This window comes from Notolepis coatsorum (assembly GCF_963971535.1).
Source record: "Notolepis coatsorum genome assembly, chromosome: 12".
In the NCBI taxonomy this organism is placed as follows: Eukaryota; Metazoa; Chordata; class Actinopteri; order Aulopiformes; family Paralepididae; genus Notolepis; species Notolepis coatsorum.
The window spans coordinates 79,803,591-79,824,874 of NC_140176.1; the positions used below are offsets into that span (position 1 = coordinate 79,803,591).

Consider the following 21,284-nt stretch of genomic DNA (forward strand, 5'->3'; position numbering starts at 1 on the left):
GATATTAACTGTGACTGTTTTTAATTTACCTATGTATTGTATTATATTATTGTTGCTACAGCTCCATGAAATTATGTAGATGAAAAAATATCAATACAATTGTCTTATAGGGACTGCTACCTTGCTACTGCTACCTTTAGCTGTAATTAATGCGACACGAAGATTCAATGTCCCCGATGACGTCACTGGTGGCCATATTCTAATTAATTTACTCTCAATAACTGTCAAACTAAATGAATGTAGTGCAAAACTGTTTAGAGTTTTTGGATGTGTTTGAGACTATGTGCATTGTTTTTTGGGTGAAGTGCTCCTTTAACCCTTTCACTACCACACTACAGAAGGTTAACCCTTTCACTACCCCACTACAGACGGTTAAGGGAGATTAGTGGATCAAAGAGCTGATATGTCTTTACTATCTATCTATCTATCTATCTATCTATCTATCTATCTATCTATCTATCTATCTATCTATCTATCTATCTATCTATCTATCTATCTATCTATCTATCTATCTATAGAAAGGCACATGACTGCGGATGGACTCATTTTATACGAGTAAAAATATTAGAAAATGTAAAAGCAGTTATAAACAAACATTCTAGTAGTAGTAGTAGTGCTACTGTTACTTCTTATGGTTATGACATATTCTATTCCTTGCAAATACTGCTTTCTTTTCCTCTCTCAGTTTTTTTCTTCAGTTTTTTTTGATCATTTACTATAGATAGAGAGCAACAATCTGTAAATTGTGTGGTGTAAGGAAGGGGCAGCACTAGATAAGCACTGCTTCTTTCTGCCCCTTCTCCAACCAAATTCTATGTTTTGGTTTCTTTTTATTTCTATGTGTGATTGTGTATGTGTGTATATTGTTTTTGCTTTTATCAATTTGTTGTGATAGTTATGTATGTTGGTTCGAGATAAATAAAAATCAATCAATCAATCAAAAATCCGTCCACACTGAATATGCACACTGCACTTCTACACTCTTCTCCCACGAGGCCTTGCCAGCATTGGCAGATGGCCACTACAAAAGGGAGGCCATTCAAAAGTGTCCTTCTGAATTATTATGTAGGATAGAGGAGTGCCTTTTAATGACTCCAAATGGCTTACAGACAGACAAACAAACAAACCAATTAGTGTTGATTTACGATCAGCGCTTGATGGTGTGAAAACAAGACCATGCAGTCCAGGCTTCTGGCCCAGCTGGGATCATCCATAAAGGCACTCTGGTGTTACACGTATTACGGCCCTCCCTCTATGGTGTTACATTTATAACCCTCCCCCACAGCTTGAACTCAACAGGGGCTTCCGATTGGCCGTAGGGGGCCAATGAGCTTTAAGCAGCCTGTGTTTAGTCCAATCAACAGGGGAGTTGTGGTAATGATCTGAAAAACCATGTCACGGACGCCTGCTAGGCAGAGGGCTGAATCAACTAGTGTGTGTGTGTGTGTGTGTGTGTGTGTGTGTGTGTGTGTGTGTGTGTGTGTGTGTGTGTGTGTGTGTGTGTGTGTGTGTGTGTGTGTGCTCAGGTGTGTATAGCCGTGTGGTTCAGTCTTTTTCACAGTGTGTCAGAACACCATGTGTGTGTGTCTGTGTGCGTGTGTGTTTGACAGAAAGAGAGAGAGAGATAGAGTATACACACATATATTTGTGTGTCTGCATGAGCTCATATGTCTGTGTTCGTGTGTATGTTTGTGTGTCTGCATGTGTACGTGTGTGTGAGTTTGTGTGCATGTTTGTGTACGTGGTTGTGCATGCATGCATGCAGGTGTGTGTGTGTGTGTGTGTGTGTGTGTGTGTGTGTGTGTGTGTGTGTGTGTGTGTGTGTGTGTGTGTGTGTGTGTGTGTGTGTGTGTGTGTGGAATGCATCTTTGGAATGCAGCTGATCCTATGCTGAAGAAATCTCCATCTCTGCTTATTTTTAAAGCAAACTACAAAAAAATGCTCATATCCAAAAATGTGTAGATAGATAAATAGGTCATACATGTAGGTATGCATTTGGTTATGTGGGTGGGTAGGTTTGTAGGCAGGTGGGTGGGTGGTTATGTATTTTTTTTTTTTTGTATCCACTTTTTCTCCCATTTTCTATATTTTCTCCCATCCCAATTTTCGTATCATCCAATTCAACCCTCCCCTGTCACGAACGCTGTTTCTTGCCTCCCACAAGCCGGCTGCAATGTGGACTAAGTCATACATAGCACAAGTCCCCTCCGGTACTTGAGGTAACAGCAGTCGCATCTTTTCACCTGCGCAGCTCGATCTCTCAGTGGCGAGGAGTAACGCGTGGGAGGCTCACGCTGCCCCCGACACTTCCTGATTCTACTGCGCAGGCGCACCAACCGACCTGTAGGAGTCGCTGTCCACAACGCCCGATCCCCACCCATCAGTTTCCCACCCCCTAATACGGCCAATGTGTATTAGTACGGACGACCAGCTAAACTGAAAGCAAATGTGGAGCGCTGGGCTCGAACAGGCGAGCCCAGCGTCTCCAGATTTCATGGAGAGCGCCTTGCCCACTACGCCACGTAGCCACCCTGGTTATGTATTATTATGTATGCAGTATGCATGTATGTACTGTGTGTGTATGTATGTTTGTATTAACACATATATTTTGAATGTATTACTGGTATTTTTTTTAATAATATGTATATTTTTGTATGTTTGATTTTACAAAACAGGGGAAGTTCTCGATAAGCATCTAGGCTTCTAAACTTCTCCTACACAATATGGTTATTGTGTTTTTTTTTTTATTATTATTATTATTATTATTTTTTAACTTTTGTTTAACTCTTTGTGTTAATAAATAAATACAAATACATGTGTGAGTGTGTGTGTGTGTGTGTGTGTGTGTGTGTGTGTGTGTGTGTGTGTGTGTGTGTGTGTGTGTGTGTGTGTGTGTGGGCAGTATGAATGTGTAAAACCAGTCTCATCTCATGTCTGACTGCCTCTCTATCAAACATCCATGTTCCACTTAATATCCAGCTTTCCAGGAGAACAGAGAGAAATAAAGAACAGAACAACGCGGCTATAAAGGCAGGAGGTTAATTGTTGACTGGTTTGACCCACTAGGGTCAAATGAGGACAATGAAACACTCAAACACTAATGTCTGGGTCAGACCTTCTTGCAATGCTAGCATATGAACTTAATGTGGGTGTAAAAGCTCACATAAACATGTTATGGCCTCATCAAGACAGAGCCCCATCCATTGTCTATTGGTGTTTATATCCCAGTGACATCACAGATTGGGGGGTTCTATATCTGATTTATAGCTGTAGGAGGGAGTGGTACGTGTTCACAAATACTGACTGTCCTGGGGCACAGGAAGCACATTATGTTCATTCTTAAAATAGGTGGCATTCCCTTTTAAATACCCCCCCCCCCAGATAATAACAACATTACAATGTTCTATATTGTATAACAATTTGTAAAAATGTTTCCACCAAATTGTTCAATAAACTACTGAAACTGGCTTAGCAATATCTCTACACCTTTACTCTCATTGAGAATGAACTATCAAATTGCCAAAAAGTATCCATTGACATTGGCCATTTATTTTATGTCAATACCTACTCAGATTTCTGTGTAGCTGACACTAAAGGTGTCAAGTTACCACATAATGGTAACAAGGTACAAATAACAACATGTACAGTATAGTCAAAGTCATGCCTCCAAGAGGAGTTAACCATGAGAAAACCAACATTTTGAGTGGAGAGGATCTTTAAGTCCACAGTGCTGTACCGTGGAAAGTGACAAGAAAGGAGGGTGGTTGAAATGTGATGAAGTTCCTGGAGTTCATCAATCTGTGACCCCTTGAGCACATTGGCCAGTGTCTTAAACGGCTGATCGACAAGGACGTACTGTACACCAGTGCATTATTTTAAGTGCACTGATGCAGTCAAGGGAGGAGGGATAGAGAAAAGAGAGAGAGATAGAGAAAAGAGAGAGAGAGAGAGAGAGAGAGAGAGAGAGAGAGAGAGAGAGAGAGAGAGAGAGAGAGAGAGAGAGAGAGAGAGGGGGGGGGTAAGGGTTGAGGTGTGTGATGACTTTGCAGGAGTTTATAGAGCAAAATGACTTTGGCTTATCTATTCAATTAAAATGGATTAAGGGATGAAGTGAATAGCAAACTATCCTCGCTCCGGTGACCACACAGATTCCTTTCCTTCACGTCCTGTCCCTCCTCTGCTCTCCTCTGCTCTCCTCCTCAACTCTAATCAACTTTATTTCTCTCCTCCCTTCCCATTCCTCTCCTTCTCTCCTCTCCTCTCCTATCCTCTCCTCATCGCTTCTCTCCATTTGCATTGCTGTGTATTCAAGTCACACTTGGTCCCTTCGCCATAAGAACCTCAGCATTAGTTTGTATTTTCTCCGAGCTACTGTATGCGTGACGTGAGCCGCCAGTTGTGTGGCTATGATTCAGGATGGTTGGACACGTTGACATTATTTTCATATGAAAGTCCATTATAAGTAGGCAGTATGATAACTACATCTCTGACGTTTATGACAAACCAAACCGTTTGGAAATCGGTTGAAAATGTAGCAATCTATGGTTATTTCAATAGTACACACACCATAGCCATTCATGTTATGAGTGGGCGTGCTGCCTGTGGCAAGATGGCCGCCATGTGGCAACGTCGGTCTCCATTGGCCAGCAGCGCGGGTGAGTCAGTCATTGACAGCTGGAATTATGTGAATGAAAGCCGGAGCAGGGATGAAGCTGTCAGAAGGCTGTCTAATGTATAGATGACACGTGCCAGTGTGTGATGACACGTGCCAGTGTGTGATACGTGGTGAGTGCATGTGAAGGGCACATATGGAACGTCAACGTTCATCAATCAAAGCTATAATGGAGAAAATGTTTGCCTGGATATGAGCACACACACACACATGCTTACACACACCTACACACCTACACACACGCACACACACACACACACACACACATGCGCGCGCACAGGCACACACACACACACACACACACACATACCAGGACATACAGTGAAATGCGGGTGGCCATGCCCGCTATGATAGTGCAAGAATACAATAGTAAATAAAATAAGTAGAAGATAATAAAATAGACATAAAATAGACATGTTAAAAGTCCTGAGATAAATGCAATACAATGTTAGCTATGAATTAAAGGCACTGGGTCCTATGTACACTACTATACAATATACAGTTTTACTCTATGTCCCTATGCTATACTTTGACCATTGTTCAAACTGGGACAGTGCCAAAATAAATATTTGGGAGGAAGAAAACCACTGATTTAAATTCCAGGCAAGCAAATAAGATACTATAGGCCTATAGGTTATATCAACAGGCCTATAGGTGTTATATCAACAGGCCTATAGGTTCTATCAACAGGCCTATAGGTGTTATATCAACAGGCCTATAGGTTCTATCAACAGGCCTATAGGTGTTATATGCCGTATTTGCTATCGCGTTCCGCTCTGAGCCTTATGAGATATACTATCTCTTATGATACCTAATGTATCTCCCACGAACAAAAAATACATGCACCACACCTGTATGGGGCTCCGCCCCCATGGTGGCACCGCCCATATAGCAGTGACTCTGGTCACCACACATCCTTCCTCTATTTTCGTCCCAGCGTACTTGGATGCGTGCACCGTACGATAACTAGTAGGATGAAAAGATCAGAGTCATAATGTTTGGAAGCTTACCGGAGGTTGCTGGCCCCTGGCATCTTCGACGCATGTTTTCGGCGACACGACGGGCCTGTGTTGATGTTCCTCGTTTGATGACAGCACATCAAGGTTCAGCTGTACAAGACTGGCTGTCGGGCCAGCTTGTACTCAGGTAGGCCCTGTGTCTTCAGGCATGGGTATTAGTGTTAGTAATGCTGGTTTGTTTTGTTAACACAACCATGTTGTGTGTTGGCGCCGGGGGCAGGATGGTTTGGTGAACGTTCTCTGCAGGGAACGGTTTCCAAGCTGTCTTGGGCGTGCTGCTAAAACATCTAATGCTATGCTACATGCTATCGCTAATGCCGCATGCTATTACTACTGCTAATTGCTATGCTGTTTTAATGTCTCCGCCGTGAGATGTTGTCACTCTCCCTCCTCTTGCCCGGTTCATCAATGAAGGTCAGTCGGTAGCTGTTGTGGGTTTTTTTGCTGAGTCCTATTTACCTTTTTCGGGTAAATGGGTTGACAACAGGGTAGGCCGTGGCTAGGTTGCCTAGCCAGGTATTTTACCTTGTGTTCCGGCGGGGTTTGTTGAACGGTGTTCCCATCTGGGTTGGCGTCGGGTAGTGGGGCTATGGGTCCAGCCGACATGGTAAACATGTTGCGTGTCTGTGCACAGGCAATTGTTGTCTTGGGTCCCACATCGCCTGGCGCTAGGCTGCAGTAGTATAAGGGCAGGGCCGCCTGGGAGAAATGTGAGGCCCTGTGCGTTTTTAGACGCGAGGCCCCCCACCTCCTGGGGCGGCCCTGTGTAGGGGGCTATTGTTTCGTTTTGTCACTCTGCTATGAGAAGGTCTGTCTTGCTACAGTTTTCTCTCCTCTCAACCATTCATACTGACGGTCAATCGGTATACTGGGGGAGTAGTGCGGGGGGGGGGGGGCTTTGTTTACCTTTTTTGGTAAATGGGCTAAACTAGGGCTGGTGTCCTGTTGTGAATATTTTGAATGAAGGCGGGACTGGTCCGTCTCCCCTTAACTTTGTGTGTATGGGTTTGCTCATTCTACAGTATTTTGTGGTTTAGCTCTTTTATTCATTTAACCCTTTCATGGTGCACACCACAGTGGAGGGTGCTGTTTGCAATCACCACTGGTGCTCCGTGTTAACATCAGTCCTTTGTTTTTGATATATTGAAACAATGCCCCGCCCGGCCGACACCATGGGTGGGTCGGCCTGGCGAGTGGCTGGTGGGCTGTTAAGGCTTGTACCGCCACGGTATGGAATTGGCAACGATTGGAACTGTGTTCGAATTGCTGTTTTTTTCTATTAGAAAAATGGTGTCTGGTGGAGGGGCCTTGAGGGCCAGCCGACGTCGACACATCGCGCGAGGTTGTTGACGTTATTAGCTTTGACCCAGCCGCAAGCTATAACCGCTCAGGGTTCCCCTCTCCGCAGGGGATTTTGGTCTTCTGCTGGAGCGCGGGCGGTATTGTCCTAGGCCCTACACCGCCTCACACCGCGCAGCCAGAAGAAGAGAGAGCACGGCCTCGTCAGCGGCGATGACGGGGCCCTCGACAGGCGGCCATGTTTTTCCCCCGCCAGAGGTATCCTGGGCGTCGATTCGACAGGTGTCCACAAGGCCGACAGCCTTGGCGGCCGAGGGATCGGCCATGTAGGATGGGTTCGGCTTGAACAAACAAGCCGTCACCGTCCTGCCGCGAGCAGCCCGCTCTCCGATCGCTCCCTTCCCCAACACCAGCGGAAGAAGTGGGCTCTGATTGTTTCCTTTGGCTGCAGGCCGCGTGCCTTCGTTGATGCGCGGGCGGCCCCCCTTTTCGCTTCTCATGGGGACAGGGGCTGACACCCAGTTTATGGCTGAGCCTGGGTCTGTCCGTGAGAATGTTGTGCTGTCAAGCGGCTCCCACACCTTGATCTGTGTTGGTTGAGCCTGGTGTTACGTCTGTCAACTTAAGTGTTGTCAGCAGGGGGGCTCGAAACCTTTTGAGGCACACAGTGCGGGCTTCCCCGGCCTCGCCTTCGCCAGGCCTGGTATCATGTTGGTGCCTCCCACTCCTGAAATATTGGCAAGTGGTCGCAGCTCACATGATTTGGGGTGGTAGTAATATCACTGCAGGGCTACGGTGTGTAGGAACCCATGGGGGCCTTACACCTTGCATGTCCGGCTGCAGAACAACTCCTTCAGCATGTTCTGGAGGGGTGTTCAGTGGGGGGGCTTTTTTCATCGGAAGCCCCCCGTATCAGACCGGCCCTTTCTGTCGGGGTTCCCCCTTGGGTGCGATTGCCTCGTGGGTGGTGTCAGGGTCAGGTGTTCCGACACGGAACGCGCTCCTCGCACGGTTCCAGGTTTGGCTACGCACAGCGGGGGGACCGGGCCAACTATCTACAGTTCCTAGCGGACCTGCGCCACGTGACGGCGGGTGCGTTGGGAGTGTCGTCACATATGACTACGGCAGTATCATATGTCGAGGTGGATGGAGAGAACGCTGAGGCGGGGACTTGTGTTTACACAACCCCACCCGTTTTCAGGTTTGGTACAGACCCTATTGTCGGGGTCTCCAGCTGTGACAGCTCTGGTCAACGAGATCCAATCTCTGTGGACGAAGCAAGCCATCGTCGTGGCGTTCTCCTCCCGGTGTTCTCTGCCCGAGAAGTCGGGAGGGAGGGGTGTAAGACCCAGGCTGGACCTGTCCCATGGGAAGGTTCAGCATTTTTTGGATCGTCTCCTACCTGTTGAACACTGTCAGGTGGGGGTCTGGTTCTCCTCCATAGACCTGTAGGATGCGTATGCGCATCCCCGATCTTCCATCCTAGGGCTTACCTACGCTTCCTTTGCAGGGTTAGCGTATGAGTACCAGAGGCTGCCGTTCGGTTTTCTCTGGCTCCCCGCATCTTCACCAAGTGCGTGGAGGCCGCACTGGGGCCTCTGCGTCGTCCGGGGTTACGGAGTGTTCTGCCCTGATGACGTTCTGGTCCTTCGCGGTCAAGGTGGATCGTCAGGTCTCGTACCAGGCAGGTCTCTACCAGCCTGGGGTTGCTGTAGACTGGATGTAGAGTATTCCTCTTCCCAGTCAACGGTTGGAGGGCTATGGGCATCCATCTCAGAGCGTGTTGTCAACACGCTCGGGAGGTTCCGTCCTAGGACGGTTACGGCGCTGTCTCATGTCGCGTTTTCACCGACGCCTCCCTCGCTGGTGATGCGTCGGGCCAACGCAGTAGGGGGCAGCTGGCAAACCATGCTGCCCGGTCTGCGCTACGTTCAATGTGTTGGTGTTGAAAGCGGTCCTTCTGGTCCACAAATGGTGTTGATCAGGACGGACGATACGACGTCAGTGTCGTGTATCGACAGACAGGGAGGAGTACGCTCCCCCTGTCTGCACCAGGCGGCGGGCGGCTGGCTATGGGCGTCCTCCATCTGCGCGGCCTGAGGGTTCCCCACATCCCTGGCAGGGAGAATGTGGGTGCAGGTGTACTGTCGCGGGGCGGCCCTCATCTTGACGGGTGAGGATTACGTCTGGACATGGCCAGGCAGGTCTGGGACCGATGCCGTGCCGCCAGGGATTCTTCCCCATACATCTGTTAGGTCAGTTGTTGGGACGGGTACGTTGAGGGGCGCAGGTTCTTGATCCTGATGGTGTTACCATCTGGAATGCGCATGCTCCCTCCACTGTCGCGCTTACGCGGGCAGATGACGTATGTTCCAAGTGTGGTGTAAGGCGGGGGGCCGGGACTCAGTCTCCTGCCCCCTGGATGCTGTCCTTAGTTACCTCCAGTCTCTCCTTGATAGACTGTCGGCTTCGACGGTGAGGGTATATGCAGCAGCTATATCCTCCTATCATGAGGGGTTTGAGGGGATGTCTTATTCAGCCACCCTCTTGTGAAGCGTTTCCTGCTTGGCGCTCGACGCGTTAAGCCGGTGCAACGCTCCTTGGCTCCGACTTGGGATCTTCAATTGGTCCTCGGTCGGTTGTCCTTGGCCCCGTTTGAGCCGCTCGAGCAGGCGCTGTTGGGACAGCTGTCCTTCAAGACCGCGTTCCTTCTGGCTGTCACTTCCGCTAAACGCATAGGTGAGCTCTGTGCTCTCTCGGTACGTCCAGAGTGCCTGTCTTTTCGGACCGATTGCGGTGTCACTCTGTGACCTAATCCTGCTTTCGTGCCTAAGAATATCCGGAGTTCCTTCCGCTCCCGGGATATTGTGGTTCAGGCGTTTCGTCCTCCTCCTCACACTAGTGAGTTAGATGCGGGCCTTCACCTGTCATGTCCAGTCCGTGCTTGGGGATTTACCTCAGCCGTACTCAGGATTTCAGGGTTACCGACCAGCTTTTTGTCTGTTACGGTGGGGCTCGTGCTAGTAAGGCACTGTCGGGGCAGCGCCTGTCCCATTGGTTGTGCGAGGGTTTTACCCTCTGCTACACGTTGGCTGGGCAGGATCCCCCTGGGGGCATCAGGGCGCACTCCACTCGTGGGGTGGCTGCCTCTGCCGCTCTCCTGGGTGGGGCCTCGGTGGAGGACATCTGTGCTGCAGCTTCATGGTCCTCCCCGGGCCCCTTTGTAAGGTTTTACCTCATGGACATGACCGGGGGTTTTGTCTCCCAGGCGGTTCTGGGGTCTGTGGCCTTTCCTGCTTCCCGTCCTTTGGTCGGGTAGCAGGAGTGTATGGGTATGGGCCACAGTGTGTTGAGTCACACGTGGTTCCGCCTGTACGGTGTGTTCAAGGGGTTCTAGTTTCCCTCTTGTTCGCATTTCAGGTGGAGTTGACTGCGCCTCCCCTTCGTTAGGGAGGATGGGGTGACAGGGCTCCCCGCACCCCTTGATGTGGGCTTACGGGTCCTCAGGGGGTACATTTGTCGGGCTTCGCGTCCGCTCTTCCCCATATCTCATAAGGCTCAGAGCGGAACGCGATAGCAAATACGGCATATAACGGTAGGTTATGTAGATAACCTAGTTATATTAGTATTGGCTGAGCGTTCCGCTCTGCGCGGCCCTGAGTTCCCTCTTGAGAAATCTTTTCCTGGGACGGGTTTTTTGGCGAGGAAGGATGTGTGGTGACCAGAGTCACTGCTATATGGGCGGTGCCACCATGGGGGCGGAGCCCCATACAGGTGTGGTGCATGTATTTTTTGTTCGTGGGAGATACATTAGGTATCATAGGAGATAGTATATCTCATAAGGCTCAGAGCGGAACGCTCAGCCAATACTAATATAACTAGGTTATCTACATAACCTACCGTTATATCAACAGGCCTATAGGTTCTATCAACAGGTCTAGAGGTTCTATCAACAGGTCTAGAGGTTTTCTATAGGTTCTATCAAAAGGCCTATGTGTTCTATCAACAGGCCTATAGGTTATATCAACAGGCCTATATGTTTCATATCAAATGGCCTAAATGTTCAATTGGCATATAGGTTCTATCGACATGCCTATGGGTTTCATACCAACAGGCGGGGATCAAACCAGTGACCTTTCGGTTTACTTACACCCCCCCCCCCCCCCCCCCTATCCAGCCCTAACTTTTAACCCAATTTTAACCCTTGAATCCTAGAGTAGATTAGATTAGATTCAAACGTATTGTCATTATAGGGAGGTGTAGTCTGATGAGAGGGAGAGGGAGAGAGAGAGAGAGAGAGGGGGGGGGGAGAGAGAGAGAGAGAGAGGGGGGGGGAGAGGAGAGAGAGAGGGGGGGGGAGAGAGAGAGAGAGAGAGAGGGGGGAGAGAGAGAGAGAGAGAGAGAGAGAGAGAGAGAGAGAGAGACTCCTTTATGCGACAGAGATATTCAGATACAATTTACAAAAGGCTTTGCTGTAATTCACTCACAGCTCGGGCTGTTGTCGTGTCAGAGACATGATCATAATCAGGTTTTTATGCACATGAGTCTCCCCCCCGAACACATAAAACCCTGAGTCGATCAGAGCTTCCTACACTACGGTAAGAGGACTGATTGATCAGGGGAGACTGATTAGATCAGGGCACAAAGGGATTGATCAAGGGAGATGGGGTACTAATAGTAGGTGTGGGGGAGGGGTGACAAAATTGGAGGAGGGGGATTCATACAATTTCCACTACACTGTGTATGAATGTCCGTTCTATATAGCGTAAATGTTCATACATTTTTATCTCCGAGAGACAGCCCCTTCTCAATCTAGCACCAATGGACCTGTCTCAAAACCCTGCCCCTTTTCTTGATCCTCCAATCACAACTGTCGCTTACCTCGGACAAACTTGGTTTGTCCGAGGTAAGCGACAGTTGTGATTGGAGGATCAAGAAAAGAGGGCAGGGTTTGAGACAGGTCCATTCCTCCTCACGCACTGAGCGAGAGAGTGTGTGTGTGTGGGGTGGGGGGTAGGTCTTCTAGCCCTGGCTTGTTGTTTGCGTTCTCCATACTAGGAGGCTATGCTAAATGGACCTGTCTCAAACCCTGCCCCTTTTCTTGATCCTCCAATCACAGCTGTCGCTTACCTCGGACAAACTTGGTTTGTCCGAGGTAAGCGACAGTTGTGATTGGAGGATCAAGAAAAGAGGGCAGGGTTTGAGACAGGTCCATTGCAGGTAATCTCTCAGTGGTGTGTGGGCTGAACAAACAACATCCGGACATTTGTGCAAGTTATATTTTGGGAAGGGGGTGAACTTGGGTGTTTTGAATAAAATTCTGCATGCAAAAAAAAGTGGTTAGTGGTTAAAGTAACGTTGCATTCGTTCGGTACACGGTGTGTACTGAAGCGAAGGTCCTGTACTGAAACGGTACGAATACGCATACCGTTACACCCCTAGTATACAGCATTATTGTACACGTTATCGTACAGAGTTATATGCAGGTGTATAACCTAGAACAAGAGTATGCAAACCAAGCTTTGGATCCATACATGTTCATTTCATTTGATTCAAAATATACATATGTAGACACCTGAATATGTCTAACAATAATTCAATGTGTCTAACCCTAATTCCTTGTACTCTACTGTGCCCACTGACCCGTCTGATTCTCCACCTCCTAACATTGACACTTAATAGTGGGACATGATACTGGAGTAACGCCAGGGGGAGCTGGTGCGACGTTGGGCAGGGGGGACAACAGGTGAAAAAGACTGGCTGAAGGTGGGGCTCCTGTAGCGGAACTACCTCTTCATCGTTTTTCCACAGAAGCAAGAGGTCGCATAGAGCTGGAGCTCTAGACATTAAGCACGCGGAATACAACCCCCGTCACGAGGCGGGTTAGTAATGTAGTATGCGATAGCTTAGCTTTCCAGTTAATGCTAAAGATACGTTTTGAACAAAGAAGAAGACGTTCTACTGCCGGAGAGTGCTGTGGATACTGCACACGTTGCGTTTTAGCTAAAGTATAGGCGAAAGGACAGGGGGTCACACCGACCCACAGCTTAGCTTCAAATAGGCCTATCACAGTTTAGCTCGCGTGTCGCTCCACCTCTCCCAGCCCAGCAGCGGACACTGCAACGGACGTCGCCGGACTGCACCCACCTCCAGCCTTCTCCTAGCCGACGACCTCCAGCAGTCACCTGCCTAACGTCAACCCAGCCCGCCTCCTGCCATCACGGGTGACAATCACGGGACTGTTCGACGGCCATCTCACCACACGGACGTTCGGTGTGAGAGCAGGGCCAGCCCTTGGTTAGTACACTCAAGCCAGGTCCAGTTAGCGCTCCGAGCGCTGGAACTTTATCGGCGAACATTCTCTTTGTCGAGAGCATGCCCTTTAAGGGCGAAGAGAATAAGTACTTTGAACCGACACTGGTAGCAGTGACTAGGGGCGCCCCGACGTTTGTTGGACTTTTGTTTCGAGTGTGGGCCCACTGTCTTTTGGTTAAATGTGTTGTGTGATAAACGTTCAATTATAAATTCCCATTGAGTAGCTCGCGGAGCTCACCCGTACCCTCTCTCTCTCTCTCCTCCTCTCTCCCTACCTACGGGTGGATGGAAAAGTATCTTAACCCTTAAAGGGACTGGTTTCATTACTGTAGAGTGAAAGATCTAAGTGAAAAGTATCTTAACCCTTAAAGGGACGGGTTTCATTACTGTAGAGTGAAAGATCTAAGTGCCATGCAAAGTGCCTTGTATTGATTGCATGCTAAAAGAATATATAAAGAGAGGCATACAAATGGGAGCACTGTGTGCGTGTCTGTTAATGTGTCTTCTGTTTTAACCCCTTCCTTTCCGGGTAATGCACATTATTGTTTAACCCTTTCCCACCCCCTGCCTATGCATCATTGGGACAGGTCTCTGCTCGTCAACAAGGAAGGGTACTGCTTTGGGGAGAAAGTATATCATCCATCACTACTGTCATCGGGTGTGGGAGGGTGCGGGAAGTATTAGGGGAAGTGTGGGTGTGTGGGGGATTACTGCAAGTCGCCCTGGAGGGCAAGAAGGACCAGCGCACCACCCCTAGGTTAGTAAATCCTAGGCCCCATTAACTCCCTCTGCTAAATCTCAACTCTAATACTCCTGCACTACAGTCGGGGACTCAGCCGGACCCAGATCTGCTGCGTTCCCACTACCTGGTGACAGTGTACATCTACTCTCATAAAGTAGGGATAATCCACCATTCTACACATACTGTAGTAACTGCAATGTATGTACAAAAAAATAATAATAAAAATAAGGGAAAAAAGGCTTCTTAGTTTTTCTAAATAGTTTAAAAGTGACAGCCTTCAAACTCACTCACTCACTCACTCACTCACTCACTCACTCACTCACTAGTATGCATGCCAGTTTCAATTGAAACATGCCCCATAGTCCTCAGTTCTGTGGCACCAGCTGGCTATCATAAAGTTGGATGTCAGTGACAGATTCAGCGTACGTACATGAAACGTTACGTACCATCTGAAATGACTGTGTGCAGCAAAGGCAATTATGAAGACGATTAATTATTTCTATGACCAGAGCCGTCTCTAGACTTTTGAGGGCCCTATAGGCAAAAAAACTAATTGAAGGCCCTTTCGTTTTTCCGTAATTAGATCTCAGCACCAGAGGGATAACAGCCAATTCACCGTTTTGCTGGTCGATTGAAATTATGTTTGACACGATGATTGACGTTTCAAGGTGCCCTCTGATTGGCTGACAGACTTCCCTACGACCAATTCAATATCCATGAATAATTAGGCAGTCAAAATGCCTCTCGAAAAATGAATAGAATGTTCTGTGTTGAATAGATGTTCTGTGTTGAGAGGGAAGAGATAGAGAGTGTGTGTGACATGTCTTTGAGTGAGAGCTGGAACTAGATGATTGCTTGGCCCCCGGAAGTGCTACTTTCAGCGTTTCCAATCAACTTCACACGACACCACACTCACCTGGGCCCTCAGCCGCACAACCACCAAGTGCAAAGTTAATGCAATGAACGGTTCTCGAGATATGAAGGACAGACAGCAGAATTATGGCTGTTAATCTGTTAACATTCGCCTGCGACTGCGAATGCCCGGTTTCCCTTCGTCACCAGTCTTGTATGTGGGATTTTAAGGCCGATTTGATTGTTTGATCTGAGGGATCAGGAGCTGGCTGATTGGACCAGGAGTTCCTTTATGTATGGCTTTGTATGTGAACATGAGGATCTTGAAATTAATTCGTTGTTTTAGCCAGTGTAGGGATGCAAGGACTGGGGAGGTGTGGTCCCTCATCTTGGTGCCCAACACGAGCCTGGCGGCTGCGTTCTGGACGAGTTGAAGGCAGCTTATGTATTTGTCTGCCATACGAGAATAGAGGGCGCAATAGTCCAGTCTTGAAAATATGAGAGTGAGGATGACCCTCTGAAGGTTTTCCAACATTGTTGGAAAGCTAAAAATTACTGCTGTTTGATTGACACCCTACTCGACCTAGTATGTGCTTCCAATCTCAGGTTACAAGACCAAACAACCAACGAGCGTCAGTTTCGGACAAGTGACCATGTCCGGTTTCGCCTGGCCCTGAACAGACCAGTCACCTCTGGCGGTGAAAATTATTGACTGTTTTGTAGCCAATGAAATTCTGGAGCTAACGGTACCTTATATGAGGGATGATTACTACGATAAAGGGAGAGAAGAAAGGAGAATTATTCGCTCAAGCGTTGCGCTCCATGAGAATGTATTGCAATGGACGGCTATAAGCGTACTGAATTATTACCGCTACAGACATGAGAAAAACATGTGTAAAACGAGAATTTTCCATGGGATTGTTATCAACTTTGGACCTGTACTAGATAAGACTTCAGGCTATGGAACCGTTGTGTTTTCCAGCTCCAGCCTTTCAGCTCGAACTCTTTTGCAGGCATCTGTTTGCAAGTAAACAAAGACGTAAGTAAACAAAATGTTTATTTCAGTGTGTTCAAACCTCTGTAACTCTATGTGGTTGCAATAGCACAACAAGTTCAGGAGATATGACATTTATTTTTGTAATATAAGCTCTGCCCACAGAATTTAGGGAACACACAGAGGGCCAGCGATAGCAACATAGTCTGGATGAAATGCAACAGCTCACAACCTGCATTCAAACTCTAATGACACATCTCAAATTAAATCAGCAAGTCCACGATACGAGGGGAATATGCCATGGTAGAGGTTATGATTGGATAACCACATCTTCATTTTAAAGTATAGTGGCCTAGTGTCCATATTCATGTTGGATATTATCACGTGTGTTCACATGTCTTTGTTCACAGTTCTTTGTTACTGGAAGCCAATCTCTATCCTCACCCAGTTCTGTGTGAATATTATATCTCCGCATAGCTGCCTTAGCAGAGGTGTCAGCCAAGGGGCAGATCAGGCCTAGTTTGTACTCTGACAAGATTTTAAAAGCTAGAAGTGGCAGTTCCTATCTACACAGTTGTAGTGTAAACACTGCAATAATTAAGAATGTGACTTGGGGCGCCACTGTTCATTTTAAATACATATGAGATCAGTCAACTCCTTATATCAGGCTCATTATCATCTATAGTAGTGAGTATGTGACTCTGACGTTGGACTCATTCATTCACATGACCAGACAGAAACACTTTACTTTAATTACAAAAATAAAACTTTATTGCTCAAATGAATGCACGCAATAAACAAGAAATCAGGGTGACACTAAGAATAGAATACGTTGACAGTAATTTGGAGAATCATGTGATGAAGGTGGTTACTTCACGTTTCAATACTTCTAATTTGAGTTCTGAAAACCATCAAAGGTCAGCTAATTAGAATGATTACTTATCTATCATCAGAGGTCAATATAATTATAGGCTATAAACGTGCAGTTACACAGGCAACTGGATTTGAGCTTAGTAGATAATTAGTATTGAAGTACCTACTCTTAACCACACTTATCATCGCTTAATCTGAATCATTTCCATCAATTCCCGATATGCCACACGGTGAGGTGAGGGCAGCAAGGAGAAAAATAGGTCCCCTTTTCATGGTTTTGGTCTGTCTGGTTAAAACCGTTCAGTGTCTTTGAAAAAGAGTCTTTGGTGCTTTATAGAGAAATTTACCAACACAGTTCTCTCTTTCTCTATCTCTCTTTCTAACACACACACATGCACAAACACACTACAGTATCTCTCCCTCTCTCTGTCTCTCTTACTATCACACACACACAGGTGACACAAGAAGACGAAGTTTGTTTTGACTCGAGAGGCTAAATTAATTGGCAGTGGATGGCCATTTTGGATAATCAAGCTGAATTTTTACCGGTACACATTTTACAAAAACCTTTGTGAAACACTCATTTTCCGTGGGATTTTTATACACTTTGGACCTGTACTACATACGACTTCACACTATGGAACCATTATGTTTTCCAGCTCCTACCTCTCAGCTGGAACTTAAAGTGTTAACATTTAAGCATGAGTAGAAGTTCAGGGAGAGGCTGTTCTCCTGGCACCACAGCGCCAGGTTCTATATGAATTGAAAATGGGGGACCCTGATGGAAACAAGACAAACGTCTTTCTCAGGTCTGCATCCCCTTAACAATTGTATGTATTGAGCCGTACTGTATTGTACCCATTCTGCAATCTGTTAAATAAAGTTTTCATTCATTCATTCTCCACCTCTCCCAGGTAGGCCCTCTCGTCGTTTGCAGAGATCAGGCCCACCACAGCTGTGTCGTCAGCGAACTTGACGATTGTTTTGCTGTTGTGCTGTGCCACACAGTCATGCGTGTAAAGCGAGTAGAGGATGCGGCTCAGAACACAGCCCTGGGGGGCACCTGTGTTGAGAGCGATGGGTGAGGAGGTGCAGTTGCGTGCTCTCACCACTTGGGGTCTTCCTGTCAGGAAGTCCAAGACCCACTGGCAGAGGTCGTAGTTCAAGCCCAGGTCTCTGAGCTTGACGACGAGCTTGGAGGGGACTATGCTGTTGAATGCTGAGCTGTAGCCAATAAATAGCATTCTCACATAGTTCCCCTGCCTCTTGTCCAGGTGTGATGCTGCCGTGTGCGGCACATGGGCTATGGTAATTAGTATTGAAGTACCTACTCTAACCACACTTATCATAGCTTAATATAAATAATTTCCCTTTCAGGTAGGTTGCTCCGTGGACCTGTTGGGGCGGTATGCAAATTGCAGGGGGTCCAGGGTGTTTGGGAGGGAGGAACAGATGTAGCCCTTCACTAGCTTCTCAAAGCACTTCATGGCTATGGAAGTGAGAGCTACATGGCGATATATACTGTGGTAATGTTCTCAGTTCTGAAACAGGAAACCTAAACACAGAACATCCCCTGGGTGTTCGCAGTGTCACCTACAACATCTTTCCCAATCCATTGTCTAGGGAGCAGCTATAGACTTGATATTGTTTGTTGTCACTAATATTTTTGGAATAACACATGGGAATTATTGAATTGACTGTAGTTCCCTTTTACTGCTACTCAGACAGGATTGATGCCCCGAGGTGATTGGCTGGTAACAAAAACTGGTTGACACTTTTTTATTTAATTAACACTTCCCCACACAGGCCTCCTCTGTGAAAAATAACCCTCCCCACTGAAGTGTTTTTGATTAAAGCCATCAAATGCTTCAATAACCTATATGGACAGTACATTACACACACACACACCGCGCGCACCACACACACACACACACACACACACACACACACACACACAACACACACACACACACACACACACACACTCACACACACACACACACACACACACACACACACACACACACACACACACACACACACACACACACACACAGTTCTCCACAGTCACACCTGGGAGCTGCTACATCCACGGGCGGGCGGCTGACAATGTGTGTCCACCTGAGCAGCTCCTCCGAGGCTGTCGAGGTTAAAGCTCTTTACAGGAACTGTAGACTTTTTAATTCAACAGAGAATTGAAAGAGAGAGGGATGGGGGGAGAGAGAGAGAGAGAGAGAGAGAGAGAGAGAGAGAGAGAGAGAGAGAGAGAGAGAGAGAGAGAGAGAGAGAGAGAGAGAGAGAGAGAGAGAGAGAGAGAGAGAGAGAGAGAGAGAGAGCAATGAAAGTGTGAGACACAGAGAGAGAAGAGAGAGAAAGAGAAAAGAGAAGATAGGGATAGATATATAGAGAAGAGAGGGATAGGGAGAGAGAGAGAGAGAGAGAGAGAGAGAGAGAGAGAGAGAGAGAGAGAGAGAGAGAGAGGGGGAGAAAGGAATGAAAGTGTGAGACAGAGATAGTAGATATATAGAGAGAGAGAGACTTTTGATGTTCTTTTATTAAAACATGTCAACTAAAAACAGTCAATAGAGACACAAAAATCTCACGGCATCTTCATAAAAACAACACACACACCCACACACACACTCGCACGCACACACCCACACACACACACACACACACACACACACAACCACCCCTACACACTCCAAAAACCTCCTCCAGCACATAAAAACCACTTGACATTCAAATGCATATGTTCAGCCCCTCCCCCCCCACAGTACCCATTGCATTCCCCAGTCCCCAAGCACTCTCCACCCGGTCCTGCCTCTCCCTCTGGATCTCCACCATGCTCTCCTCCACAGAGTCCCTCACGATGAACTTGGTGACGACCACGTTCCTGGTCTACCCAAAACGGTCCGATGCAGGGTCCACGCCGGGTCCATGAGGTAGACGTGGGAGGCAGGCCAGCGGTCAGGTTAAAACCAACCCCTCCAGCCTTGAGTGACAGGAGCAAGATGACGAGGCCGCGGCCGGGGCTCTGGAACTCCCTGATGACCTGGGCCCGCCTCTTCTGAGTCAATCTGCCGTCCAGACGCACAAAACTGAAACCATGGTCCCTGAATGGGGTCTCTAGTATGGTGAGGAAACGTTCGAACTGAGAGACCACCAGACTCTTGATGCTGCCGTCCTCCTCGCGCACCCTGAGCAGGCTGTCCATCAGAGCTTTAACCTCCACCTCTTCCATCTCCTGTGGGAACTCCACCAGCCGACTGGCCCTGATCTCACCTCGACAGCGAGGACAGCGCGCATGTTCCTGCTCCGTGCTGACGACCAGAGTGATGCAAGAGTGGCAGTAGACATGAGCACAGTGTGTGATGACAGGCAGGCGGACCGACTGCAGGCAGACAGAACACTCCTCGTCTGAACCGCTGAACAGGCCCCGCCCCAGGCGCTCCACCAGACGCCCCCGCAGCTCGTTCACCTCACTGCTCTTGGTGCGCCGGAGGGTGATGCACTTCACCAGGGTCTGGAGGTTCTCCAGGCCAGTCTTGTCGCCCTGAGTAACCGGCCTCTGGATCACTCTGTCCCACCACACCTTCACCTCCTTCTGCGATGTAATATTGACCCCAAGTCCAGGAGAGAACAGGACAGCCACCCCTGCACTATTATTAGTGCCATGACTCATCACCAATCCCCCCCTCCAACTGAGTCCCCAGTCAATCTCATTACCCACATCACTATGGGTCTCTTGTACAAAAATAACATTTAAATGTTTCTGTTTTGCATAATCAGAAAACAGCCCCCCTTTCACACCATCCCCAGCACCATCAATCCGAAGGACCTCCATGTGAAAAAAGAGGGAGAAAACAGAGAGCAAGAACCAGAAAAAAAAACCCACCAGCAGATGTGCACCATACAGTCCATACATTATACACCTGTATTTGATGACAATCTTTTCCTGACATTAGTAGCCCACTTATTCAGTCAGAACTTCCTCCTGGGTGTCATCATTGATCCCCCACCTGTGACCTTGTTAGCATGTATCACAGACCTTAAAAACTTTTCTTTATCTGGGAAAAAACGTCCCAATGGAACATTTTTCTTGTTTTTGGTTTCCCTAAGAAACCGGGTGAGCTCCCTTGCAGTATACATCTCCCCCTTTTCCAAATCCTCACTCTCATCACCAGATACCAATGCCTCTTCCTCAGACCCACTCTCCCTCTCCTTAGCACCCCCCCCTAAATCCATCCCCTCCTCATCCACCAGTGTGCTCCCCTCAACTTCACTCTCCTTCCCATTCTGACCCCCCCCCCTCCACCACTTTGCCCCCCCCTCTCTCCACACCACCACTGGCCTCTGCGTCAGCTTCATTCCCCCCTACAACCACGGGGAAAGGGGCCCCCCCTCCATCTGATGAACCTAGCACCGGCCCTGGCTGTGCCCCTGTTTCGGGAGCATGCTTACTCCCTAGCCCTGCAGCTTCTCCCTCCACCACCAGCTCCTCTGTCCCATTATCAC

The 21,284-nt window shown here is 47.9% G+C and overlaps 1 protein-coding gene across 1 annotated transcript in view; it reads right to left on the reverse strand.

Annotated features, from left to right (window-relative positions):
• ctnnd2a (catenin (cadherin-associated protein), delta 2a) overlaps positions 1-21,284 on the reverse strand; it is a gene marked incomplete at both ends in the record, with an annotated part of 886,308 nt that overhangs the window by 346,398 nt on the left and 518,626 nt on the right. The window contains 2 exons of the mRNA XM_084325908.1: positions 19,581-19,667; positions 19,753-20,373. Of these exons, the coding sequence (XP_084182034.1) occupies positions 19,581-19,667; positions 19,753-20,373 (708 nt within the window). The remainder of the gene's footprint in view (positions 1-19,580; positions 19,668-19,752; positions 20,374-21,284) is intronic.